This window comes from Colossoma macropomum, unplaced genomic scaffold, assembly GCF_904425465.1.
Source record: "Colossoma macropomum unplaced genomic scaffold, Colossoma_macropomum, whole genome shotgun sequence".
Lineage (NCBI taxonomy): Eukaryota > Metazoa > Chordata > Actinopteri > Characiformes > Serrasalmidae > Colossoma > Colossoma macropomum.
Genome location: NW_023494791.1, coordinates 46,363,711 through 46,377,050, shown reverse-complemented (window position 1 = coordinate 46,377,050; position 13,340 = coordinate 46,363,711). Strand labels below are relative to the sequence as shown.

At 38.4% G+C, this 13,340-nt stretch overlaps 1 protein-coding gene across 1 annotated transcript in view; it reads right to left on the bottom strand.

Moving 5' to 3' along the window:
- Positions 1-1,495: 1,495 nt before the first annotated feature.
- The window catches only part of fbln5 (fibulin 5), a 29,319-nt gene continuing 17,474 nt past the window's right edge, over positions 1,496-13,340 (bottom strand). The window contains exons 6-11 of the mRNA XM_036575187.1: positions 12,754-12,870; positions 10,760-10,876; positions 8,500-8,622; positions 7,910-8,036; positions 4,646-4,841; positions 1,496-2,839 (exon numbers count right to left, since the gene is read on the bottom strand). Coding sequence (XP_036431080.1) covers positions 2,678-2,839; positions 4,646-4,841; positions 7,910-8,036; positions 8,500-8,622; positions 10,760-10,876; positions 12,754-12,870 — 842 coding nt within the window. The 3' untranslated portion in view covers positions 1,496-2,677. The remainder of the gene's footprint in view (positions 2,840-4,645; positions 4,842-7,909; positions 8,037-8,499; positions 8,623-10,759; positions 10,877-12,753; positions 12,871-13,340) is intronic.

The following is a 13,340-nucleotide window of genomic DNA, read 5'->3' as shown; positions in this document are numbered from 1 at the left end:
CGGCTGCTTTCTCTGGATCATAACTTTAAAGATCAAATCTATGATTTTTTACTGATATTTTTACATGTTTCATTTTTTAAACAATGTTGGTGCTTTTTAGTGAGATCTACGCTTCAATAAGCTGCATATCTCGCATAAACATCTATGGATGCAACGTTATCCAACAGGTTACATCTCAAAGGGGAAGTCCACGAACTTTAAAAAAAATCGTATGATGAAAAATTTTATAATCCTACAGAAACCTATCTTATATAGTGGTGACAGAACCAGACGGCCGAGCATTTAGTGTCTTTGAAAGCTCCCTCATGGAAAGTTGTTACAATATATATTTTTTATAGATTTTTATATAGTTATATAATATTCTGCCTGAGATAGTTTATGATGCACACACATATATATTATATATATATATATATATATATATATATATATATACATACATACATACATATCATATATATATATATATACACACCGATCAGTCATAACATTATGACCACCTCCTTGTTTCTACACTCATTGTCCATTTTATCAGCTCCACTTACTACATAGGTGCACTTTGTAGTTCTACAGTTACAGACTGTAGTCCATCTGTTTCTCTGCATACTTTGTTAGCCCCCTTTTACCAGCAGCACTGCTGTGTCTGATCCACTCGCACCAGCACAACACACACTAACACACCACCACCACGTCAGTGTTACTGCAGTGCTGAGAATGATCCACCACCCAAATAGTACCTGCTCTGTGAGGGTCCATGGGGGTCCTGACCACTGAAGAACAGGGTAAAAGGGGGCTAACAAAGTACCCAGAGAAACAGATGGACTACAGTCTGTAACTGTAGAACTACAAAGTGCACTGATAAAATGGACAATGAGCATAGAAACAAGGAGGTGGTCATAATGTTATGGCTGATTGGTATATATGTATATATATATATATATGGACAGATATGTAGATGTATATGTATATTTATATATACTTTTTTTCCACTGTTTTACCATCAATAAAATTACAAATATTATGTGTTTGGATAGTAAAAAGGCTATACTTGTGTTGTAGACTTGGCAACTACCACTCTAAAGGAATCAGAGTAGGATGAAAAGATCATTTTAAATGGAATTAAAACTTTTAATTTATTTATCTTGCAAAAAAAAAAAAAGGTGCTCACCCTACAGGATGGACTTTTTGGGTCGTATCTCTTTTTAGACATTCACATTTAAAATGAATAAATAAGTATATAAATAAACTAGCATTTACAGTAACTATGATTATATTATAATCATTATATATTATAGATATGTAGATTATATTATATATTATAGATTTTTGTCAACAAAATACACAAATGCACTTTAACCTGTATCTATTTTTCATTTTGAATAGAAGCAATTTCTTTACGACCCTTTAAATTTAGAGTAAATGTGCTTTTTCAGTCTAGGACGCAGTGCAGCTTATCTCCACTCTACACATTAAATGACATTTGTCAAACATGCTGTCAGGTCATCAAGTTCATTTTATTTGACTGACCAGGCTCTCTTGTTACACTGACAAATAAAAAAAACTGAGACGACAGATGATTCGAGGGGATAGATGACCTTTGGACAGAAAGAAAACATAGGTAGGCTTTCGGGGCTTCAGACACTGCTGTGATGCTTAATGATTGGGTGATGATGATGATGATGATGATGGTGATGATGAATACAAGCACTGGAAGACTGGAAAAGACTGAGGGCTGAAATTTTGGCACTAGTAAAGCTCGCTTTCACAGTTTACTGCAGGAAAGGGTTAACAAAGAGACCGCCGGGGTGAGAATAATGAAGGCCTCTTTAAGAATGAGGAAACTGTGAGCTTCTATTGTTTCTGTAAATGATCCCCGAGGAGGAAGAAACACAACACAAATGCAAACATGAACTCATAAGAACAAAGAAAAAAAACATAAATATCCTTGTGAGTGGATGTACGAGGGTGAATGTGGAGGATATGGAGGTTACAGAAGGCAGCCTTTTTTATTAAAGGGAAGTTCCATCACTTTTCAAATATGTATTTAACCATTAATGCATAGACAAAGTCATCCAGAGTGGTTTGGTGTGAAACGCTCCAATCTAGAAAAACTTACCGAGTCAGAATTATTTACAGTGGTGGTGATAGGAACCAGATGTCTGCCTTTAAAGCTATATCACATAAATGTATTGCTGGAAATGGCTACAAATATGCTGGCAGATGCCTGAGATGTTGTTTTATGATAAATTCAAGATAAATATATATTTTTTAATCTGTTAATGGTGCGTTGCTACATATATTTGCTTTGACCCCTGGTTCCTATCACCACCACTGCAAAGAAATCTGAGTCGGTCAGTTTCTCTACAATGAACCATTTCACATCAAACCACTCTGAGTGACGTTGTTTACATCTCAACCATTGAATTATGTAGAAATTTTGAAAAGTCTGTGAAACTCCCCTTTAACGTCCATTATGAAGAGGCACAGTTTGGTAAAAGGCACTATTTGGTGCAACACTACAGTCCAGACTACGAAGGAAAGGTTGATGTAAAAAAAAGGTGTAAAATACATTCCAGAACAGATATGAACAAACACAGCTGCCTGATGGGTAATGCAGTAACAGGAAGTCCATGATGGAGGTAAGGGGCACGGGCAGGAGGTCATTGGTGGGGGGGTCTCAGAAGGGGTGCTCGGAGACGAATATTGTGAGGCGAATGATGGAACTGCCACGGAAGTTGATGACATTGTTGACCGTAACCATTTCCAGGTCCAGAACGACTGTCTTTGGTCCTCTGATCGGCCGAGCCAGAACCAGCGTGGCGCTGACGTTGCTGGTTTGCTGTGATGAAAGGGCAGAATAAGGAGAACAAGTATTAAACACGAAACAAACACAGTTACACACTGTCCTGTCAAAGTGAGTCATGACTTCATCAGGAATGAACCAAAATCCATGTTATACTGACACAAATTAAGATAAATTATCATATTTTTGTTGTATTTTATTTTTTTCCCTGACTTCCACTGATAACTGTGTGAATTTATTTACCAAAATCAGTCATAACTCTTAACGCTTAATTTTTTATTAATTATTTATTTGTATTATTATTTTTTTTTACAACCTCCATTTATCCTTTAGAATTCAAAAGGCTGTACATTTACAACTGATATATGTAAACAACCCACGTTCTGATTGGCTGCCCCACATTCTCAACCAAAAAGCAGTCTGAGCTGAAACACTTATAATTTCAACATGAATGGGCGGGGCTAAACTGCTGTGGGCTGAAATGGCAGATATATGTAAACATGTTGGATTTTTCTGACATCACAAAAACAACAATTTCAAAACAGGCTGTTTTTGCTGTTTAGTGTCAATACATGGACTGGGGAGTAAATAATGTGTTCTGAATTTTACTTACTCTCTCATCTCAAAAAAAAAAAAAGAAAAATTTGATTTTCCATGAAATATGCCCTTCTCCTCCTGTAAAGTTACCAATGTGAGTTTTTAATAGGCTAGCGATAATATATTGTTCTCCTGAGCAAAACTGCATTGGATATGACGTCTGCTCTGGTTACATGTAGCGCATATTACACCATCCAGACAACAGATGACCCAGGGACAATAAAGCTTCTCAGAGTAGGAGTGCTGATCTAGGATCTGTTTCTGTCAGTAAGATCGTAATAATTAAGAGAGATCTGATCCTAAATCAGCACTCCTACTCTGAAAAGCCTGATGAATGTTCAGGTATGAATGAGGAAAAACAGTTGTGAATTCAAGTATCTCACATTTTCACATGCTTACAGCTCCCTCTGCTGACCATATTTCACAAATACACAGGATTTATGTATATAACAGCTGCACTAAACACTTGACAATACACATTCTGCATTATATAATGTTCAATATTCATTAAACGAGTCATTCAGAGTGGTTTGGTGTGAAATGCTCCGTTCTAGAGAAACTTACCGAGTCAGAACTGTTCACAGTGGTGGTGATAGGAACCAGACGTCCACCTCTGAAAGCTCCCTCACAGAAAGTTACTACATGAAATGGTCATGAATTCACTGCTTTATGTCTGAGACACTGTTTTATGATAGGTTCACTGGTGGTTTTGGATAGTAAATAAAGTGTCTATATTTGTGTTGTAGTCATGGCGACCCCTGGTTCCTATCACCACCACTGTAAAGAAATTTAAGACAGTAAGTTTCTCTGCAATTAGCCACTCCAAATCAAACCACTCGGAATGACTTTGTTTACATCTACAATGACTGCTTTATGTAGGAATTTTGAACAATCTGTGAAATTCCTTTTCAGCATCCATTACGATGAGACACAGTTTGGTAAAAGGCCCTGAGGAATTCCCCTTTAAAAGCTCATTTCAAAACTTTTTGTTTGTGTGCTGATCAGTGACGTCACAACACTGGCTTTATTCCCAAAGTAGTCCTGCTTCAGTTTTGCAATTTGGCAAGAGCTGAACAGTTTTCTGTTTAATATGTTACGTTACTGCGAACTGATAAAGAAAACATGCTCATTTATTAAAAGCATATTGAAAAGCTAGGCGTCCCGGGGCAGCGTATCGATTGAGTGCAGTTGTGCTCAGTCCAAAAGTCTCCTAAATTCAGTCCGAAAGCACCGAGCTCCACTCACCCGCATGTAAAACTCTCGTCCCTCGTTGCCAGATTTGATCTGAAAGATGTAAAAGGCTCCTGGGTAGCGGGTGGTTGCCTGCATCTGAAAGATATCTGCAGGAACACTCCGGCCAGAGGACAGGTCCATGTGACGGTACAGAACGGTGAACGGCCTGTCTCTACAGGCAGGGTTCTCCGCAGGACACATGCACTGACTGAGAGAGAGAGAGAGAGAGCGAGAGAGAGAGACCGAGGCAAGGTTAATACAATGACCAATTAGTGGTAGTTGGTATTATTATCAATATATTATTTTAAAGGAAAAGTTCTGCAAAAATCAGCCAAGACATGGTTAGTCTCTGAAGTTTGCTTCTTCAGTTTTGCACTGGAGCTTTTAGCTAATGCAGCTAACAGATAAAAAGCCACCAATGAAAATTGTGAAAAAATTGACATATTTCTTCAAGAGGTCTTCAAGGTCTTATACTGTTTTCAGCTATGCAAAATACAAAATTCTTATCCATTTATCTTCTCCTCAACTTACGTCATGCCTAATTTCTACCCCAGCTGGGTCTCCACCTAGAACAAGCTGGGAGGGTGAAGTCTAGCACATGCTTCCTCCAAGACACATGAGGCTCCACCACATCTTCTCTAACTGCCACTAACACAACATCACTGGGGCTCGTCATGCTTGCAGGGGATTGCTAATTCTGTTATGTCATGTAACAGATGTCCTCGTAGGGTAGCACTGCACTGAGCGATGGGGGGAACAGGAGGGTCATCCTATCCGCCCAGAGAGAGAGGACAATTAGGTTTTCTTGGACTACCGGACATGGATGGCTGTGGCATCGCTGGGGATCAAACTTTTGTTTATTGATTTCAAGCTTTTACACTTATTCATACAATGACGAACACAGACTAACCAGTAAGACACAAATATATCAAGGATGGATATAAAAAAGGGGATTATATAAACCTCATATATCAAAATATATGTGCATATGTGTGTGTACTACATATGGAATACATCAAACTCTCTATCTCCTGACAAATTTCCAGTGTCTGAACCCACATAAGCGAATCTACTGCTGTGTTTGTACTGTATATTGTATACTGCACCAATATATACTGTACACTGCATGCTCCTCTTTATCAGTAGTACACTGAACAGTAACAGTGGATATAATTTGGTCAAGAGACGTGCCTGGGTGACTTTTAAAAGACACTTGATATCTTGGCAGAGTGGAGGGTGTTGTTTTCTTTGCATGTCCAAATCCAAAAATAAACTTCAGGTGTGGAATCTGTGTGGTGACACTGCAAAAATGATCTTTTAGCAAGTAAACCATTATAAATCTAGCCAATATATGTAATATTTCTTGTTTTGACATCGTTGTAAGAACATTATAAGATTATTTAACTCATTTCTAGATGTTTTTACTTGTTTTTAAGCAATTATATCTAGTGAAAGTGTCTTGTTCCATTGACAGATCATTTTATTTGTTTTGAGAAGTAATAATGATTTTGCTTATTTTTAGAATGCTTAAAACAAGTAAAACGATTTGTTAATGGAATAAGATATTTATATTACTTAATATTACTTATATTATATTTATAAGATTTATATTACTTAAAAACAAGTAGAAAATGTCTAGAAATAAGTTGAATAATCTTGTAATACTGGTGCAACAATCTCCTGAGAAATACTAGACATTTTGGCTAGATTTACGATGCTTTCACTTGCTAAGATATCATTTTTTGCAGTCAAACTAGTGTGGTTTGCAGAGACGCCTATGTTTTCCTTCATTTATTAAAAGGTCAGTCACTTCATTTTCATTAACATTCGTAGTTGGTAACAGAGCGAGTTTGATTTGATAAAAGCCGATGCTGTGCAGTTTGAATGAGACCAACTCAAATTAAGTCAAGTTACTGCTTAAACCACGTTATCTGTTTAGTACATTAAAGGGGAAATCCACAAATCTTCCAGATTTTCTCCATAACGCAATAGTGAAGTTGTAAACAGTCATTCAGAGTGGTTTGGTATGAAACGCTCTGTTCTAGAGAAACTTACCAAGTCAGAATCTGTTCACAGTGGTGGTGATAGGAACAAGACGTCCATAGCATTTAATGCATAAGCGTCTGATACAGCTGGTGCTCTGAAAACTCTGACTTTGAGTGGTGCATCATTCTGTTTTCACTCATCGGTGACTAAACAGTAATGTTAATGCTGGTTTAACATACACTGTGGAGCGATTTTGTCTACAGTGGTAATAGAAACCAGAGATATACCACAATTATAGCCATTTTACTTACTATCCAAAACCAAAAGAGAACCTACACGTGTCTTCTGAGCTTTTATATGCAATGCTGATGACATATAAGGGCACTATTTTGCCTTACAATGCTATGCACATACCTCTCCACCATGAGTACATTAAAACAATACATTTTAGCCCAAAACTTTCCTCAAAACTATCGCAGAACAGTGTCTCAGACATCCGGCAGTGGATTCACAACCATTTCATGTAGTAACTTTCTGTGAGTGAGATTTTAGAGGTGGACATCTGGTTTCTCTCACCACCACTGTGAACCATTCTGATTCTGAATGACTTTGTTTACATCTCAACCATTTAACTGCGCTGAAATTCTGAAAAATACAGCAGCAGCATTTGGACAAATTACTTTCTTTCATTTTGCGGTCATTTATTTGTCCATATAAGGCTAAATCTGGGGATATTGATTTGTTTGAGGTTAACAGGGCAGTTATGTTAGTGGTTATGTCCTCCTGAAATGACCGTGTTGCATTTTGTGGTGCAGTTTATCATGAAGACAGATGTGGTGAATATTTGGCCAGAGTAGTATTCTATCTTTGGTGCACTGGAGAATTTCACATTGGTCACATACTGCATACTACCTGCTACCTTTACGGACAATCAGTATGTGAGCAGTATGTAGCAGGCTATTTGAGCACGCAGACTGCATGATACTAATTGGTGGGGTATTAGCTTTCATTACTAGTTAGCTATATTAGCTTCACAGCTTTAAAACTACAGAAGCAAACATCTTGTCGCTGGCAAACCAAAACCACATAACTCATTTTCTTTCACTCTTTATATTCACACCATTTAAAAACAACAGCTGCTCTTTAAACTGTGTGCACATTTCATGATGAATTGACCAACAGAAGTGGCCCAGAATTGCGTAAATGTACTAGGCTGGACATACAGGGTGTTGTTACAACAGCAACGATACAAATCCACAACAAAAGAATGCGTTCTTTTCTCTGACTCACTTGTCACTGAACTCTATGTAGGGCGGTTCACATATGAGGGGGTCCAGGCACGTGTACCCTCCCTGGAAATTGAAACACACTTGTGCTGTTGTACACGTGTTGTTACCAGAGTCACATTCATTGAGGTCTTCAAAATCAAACACACAACAGTTAGTTAGGGGTCAGATTGGTCAACATTCATGTCAACATCATCATCATCAACTTCAACAACAACTACAGGTAAAGAAACACAACAAACAGAATTACACAGTACAATATAAATACACAATAATACTGCACACGCATATGAACTCTAATTTTACATGCTTATAAGCAAAGACATTTTATGGAAAGAGCAGATTCTAAACTCTCAATTGTGTTTGTAAGTTACAAAGGAGATATTTAATTATGATTTGAATTTGCCACGTTTCAACACTTTTTGACATCAGAACAAACAGAAAAAGTCTGAACCTGTCAATACAGAATTAAAGTCAAGGTAAACAAAATTATTTATTCAGAATTTCAGAGATCATACTGGACTAAAAATGACCCTGAGAAAGGTAACTGAAAGCCTGAACCCTTTTTTTACGTTGCTGTGTTAAGTGTGTTACCTTCACAGCTCCTGCCGTCTTCAAAAACGTAGTAGCCCGGTGGGCATGCACACGAGAATGACCCCGGAGTGTTTATGCATGTGTGCTGACACAAGAAGTCAGAGAAACTGCACTCATCCAAATCTGATAACAGAGCAGAGGGACATGTGAGCACCTCGTTTTTATATTAATGTTAAGTCATACATATCTCACAAGTGTGTGTGTGTATATACATATATATATATATATATATATACACACACACACAAATACACCGATCAGACATAACATTATGACCACCTCCTTGTTTCTACGCTCATTGTCCATTTTATCAGCTCCACTTACTATATAGGTGCACTTTGTAGTTCTACAGTTACAGACTGTAGTCCATCTGTTTCTCTGCATACTTTGTTAGCCCCCTTTTACCCTGTTCTGCAGTGGTCAGGACCCCCATGGACCCTCACAGAGCAGGTATTATTTGGGTGGTGGATCATTCTCAGCACTGCAGTAACACTGACGTGGTGGTGGTGTGTTAGTGTGTGCTGTCCTGGTCTGAGTGGATCAGACACAGCAGTGCTGCTGGAGTTTTTTAACACCTCAGTGTCACTGCTGGACTGAGAATAGTCCACCAACCAAAAATATCCAGCCAATAGTGTCCTGTGGGCAGCGTCCTGTGACCACTGATGAAGGACTAGAGGATGACCAACACAAACTGTGCAGCAGCAGATGAGCTATCGTCTCTGACTCTACATCTACAAGGTGGACTGACAAGGTAGGAGTGTCTAATAGAGTGGACAGTGTTTAAAAACTCCAGCAGCACTGCTGTGTCTGATCCACTCACACCAGCACAACACACCACCACCACATCAGTGTTACTGCAGTGCTGAGAATGATCCACCAACCAAATAGTACCTGCTCTGTGAGGGTCCATGGGGGTCCTGACCACTGAAGAACAGGGTAAAAGGGGGCTAACAAAGTATGCAGAGAAACAGATGAACTACAGTCTGTAACTGTAGAACTACAAAGTGCACCTATATAGTAAGTGGAGCTGATAAAATGGATAATGAGAGTAGAAACAAGGAGGTGGTCATAATGTTATGCCTGATCAGTGTATATATCGCCGATGTCAGAACAAAACCTTGTATCTCCATTTTTGTCGTTTTTCAGTTTTTGACATAATTTGAAAATGCCTGTTGTCCTTTACATTGTGTATAATTTCATGATGAACCGACCAAAACAAACGGCCCAAAATTACTTGGAGAAACGTCTGGTTCTATTGACTTACATTAAAAGTAAAGTGTTTCTTTCCCCTGTAAAGTTACCATTTTGGAGATACGAGGTTTTGCTCTGACAACAGCGATATGTATGTATATATATATATGTGTTTGAATATATACATATATACATAAAAATACTTGTCAAAGTCAGGAACACTTTGTAAAAGCAAACATGAAAATTTAAAATGTTGAAGCCATAATCAACAGTCAATAATATTAATATTAATTATATATACAACATAATTAAAATAACATAATATATTACTATAAAAGTAATACAAAACAGTAAAAAGGGATTTGAAACGGATGCAGATTTGCAACAGTGTGGTAACTCATTGTTAATAACTGCCCTAGGTGTGTTGGATGTCACATCGATTCAACTGCTGAACACTTTTGTAAAAACAGTATTGATTGTTTCCACAGTTTTGTCTGCTGTGTTTCTACAGCTGGACCATGCCAGTAGTACATGCCTGCTGAATCCTCTGGCTCCTTAATTTGATTTACAAACATTTGGATTTCTCATTCATCTCTGAGCTTTCCTCTTCTATCCTTCTCTCCTGAGTCTTCCTTTCTCCTCATTTCATCCACCCACACGCTCACTGCTTTCCTCCACTCTCTTAACTCCCTCCATTGCTGTCTTTCAGAAGTTTGCTTGGTCCCCTCATATCCTTCTATCCAAAGCTGCTTTTGAATTAGTCCCTTAATCACTATTCCCTACATGGGAGCCCTATATAGAACAGAAATGCTCATCTCATCACTGTTCCCTACATTACAAAATAGCACATTATTATATAGAAGAGAATTCATGATTTCATACGCTAACATGACACAGCTTTGCTCGTCTCACTGACATTCTGTTGCATACAACAGTGCATTATGGGTTTTTATGTCCACTAGGGTAGACTACAGTGAGACTACGGTCTCAGGAACAGCCTCTCTATCTCTCCTCCTCTCATCTTTTCACTTCCTTGGCCCTTCTCTTCACCACTCCCTCCTCTGTTCACCGGTGCAGGTGGTTCCATCGGCGGCGAGCTCGAAGCCTTCGTCACAGTTACACAGGAAGGAGCCGTACGTGTTCAGACAGCCGTGAGTGCAGGGGTCAGTCTCACACTCGTCTATATCTACAGACAGAAAGAGCGAGACAGAAAGAGACAGTGTGTAAATCCAGTGCTATTCTAGTTTAACCCCTTAAGACCTACAGATCTGTCAGTGTAATAGAATTAGAGTAATAAGCCACAGGATTTGGATGTAATGTGTGTTAGATTAGGATTAGGATTAGGCCTAACCTGGTAATGATAATAATATTAGTTACAAACAACACACAGTTCACAGCAATAACTGAGGGGCATGGTTAGGACGACAAGACGGGATAGGATGCAGAAAGGGGCGGAGCCAGACCAGGGAAACCGAAGACAGTCCAGGCAAGGAGTCGAGTGGATGTACGTGAAAAAAAGTTTATTGGAAGTAAACCAAAACAAGCATACGAACTAAATAAAGCATATAAACTAAATTAACACAACGATACGCAGAGATCGCAACATACTAGACCACCCAAGGAACAAAGGAACACAAGAGCTATACATGCACACAGTAGGCGTGTCTCAGTCGAGGTAGGAGAGATCTTTCTAGCTGCTGACGTAAGTAACGTGACACGTTTAAGCCTTACATTAAAACCTCTCTGCACTCAGAAATGTGTCTTTTTACATGACTGACTCATTTTGGATGGTTTATTATGTTAATATAGACATTTTTATCAAATGGGTTACTGTAACACAGAGTTTACATTTTTCCACTGAAAACACAGACTTGCTCAGTACACCCAAAAAAGTGATGTGTGCGGCGCTACTGGCAGCTTAGTTTTAGACGTCACAAATGAGCTTCAGCCTATCACGGTTCAGCATACTAAAATATGCTAATGACAGGATAATGATGCAGCAACAGGAACTTTCAGCTATAGAACATGCCTGTGCTAATACAGCTATTCATGTTTGAACTGTGTAGTATACTGTTCACAAAAACAGATAAATGAAAGTCGGGTGTCAAACTGATGTATTAAATACTCAATACTAATTTAGTATTTACTAACACTAATACTAAAACCAACTAAATAGGAAACCTACAAAAGCTTTATTAATGCAAATTTAGAGATTAAACATTCAAATCTGAGTGTGTGAACCTATGTTTTTGTATGTGGAGCATTATCTAAGCTACTTTACATGTTCCCCGTTAGCACTAGAAGCTAGTGACAGCTTAACAAGCTATCTGTTTCATGCACTACAACACAGGTTTAATCCTGGCTCACTGATAGCTCATTAAAATATGACTTCAGAAGTACTTTATATTTTTACATTTTATTATAAAACATGGTGCTGCAGCATCTCGTGAGTTGTAGCTGTTTCTCAAGCATTTTCATGTCACACATGAATTGATGAGGAACTATAGGTCTTAACAGGTGCACCAGCTCAACCACATTCAGAAGCTCCTAAAAAAAAAGGCCTTCGCTGATAAAATTGCAGAGAAACACAGACTGCCTGGACAACATGGCTTCAACCTCGAGGACGCAGCTTCAGAGGAGACTATAAACACCTGGTAACGATAATTATTGGGCAGAGTAACAAACAACACACAGGTAACAGCAATAACTTCAGGGCGGGGCTAGGATGACAAGATGCAGAAGGAGGTGGGGCCAGACCAGGGAAAGTGGCAGATCACTAGCTTGCATGGTTGCAGCATATAAACACAGTCCAAATTAATTCTGTGTTGTTTTTTTATTATTTCATTGCCTAAACGTCAATGAAAAGATGCACTATTATAACACATAAACTGCTTATACTGCTTATGATGTATTATCACAGCACATTCCTATGATTTATAATTCTCTCTTGCCACGTTTTCTGTCATTTTTCCTCCTAGTTTATGACAAAGATTTTTTATGACGAAGCCCCAACTCATCTCTGCACTGCTAAGCCAGTGATATTCTGCGTGCGCACATGTGTACCTTGGCAAGTTCTGCTGTCAGTATTCAGGTTAAATCCCGGGTTACAGGAGCAGGAATATGAGCCTGGCAGGTTGGCACACAGCTGCTGGCAGTAACCATAACGGCACTCATCAATATCTGGATGGGAGATGATAAGAGGGATTAAAATAGAAGAGATATTTAAGGAGTTAAATAAACAAGTTCTCAAAATCTTAAGATTATCTCCAGTTACTCAATGACAGATTAATGCATGCAGTTTGCCTAAATTTTGTCTGCACTGTTGTCTGATGCTAATTGGTGGGGTATAAGCTCCCATTACTTGCCAGCTACATTAGCCTTGTAGCTTCAGTGCAAAACTAAAGAATTTCAGACACGAAACATGTCTTGGATCAACAATTACGTTTGGAATGACAGGCAAATGACATAACTTTGATTTGTCAACAGACTATCGCTGTAACCTAATCAACACAGGACTTTCAATGGACACTTTACATAAAATAACGTCTGTTCTACTAATGCAAGACCACAGACTCAATTCGTACAGCCTAAAAGCAGGTTTGTGAAATCTTGCACATTCCATTTATACAATAAAGCTCTTGTACTTGTTG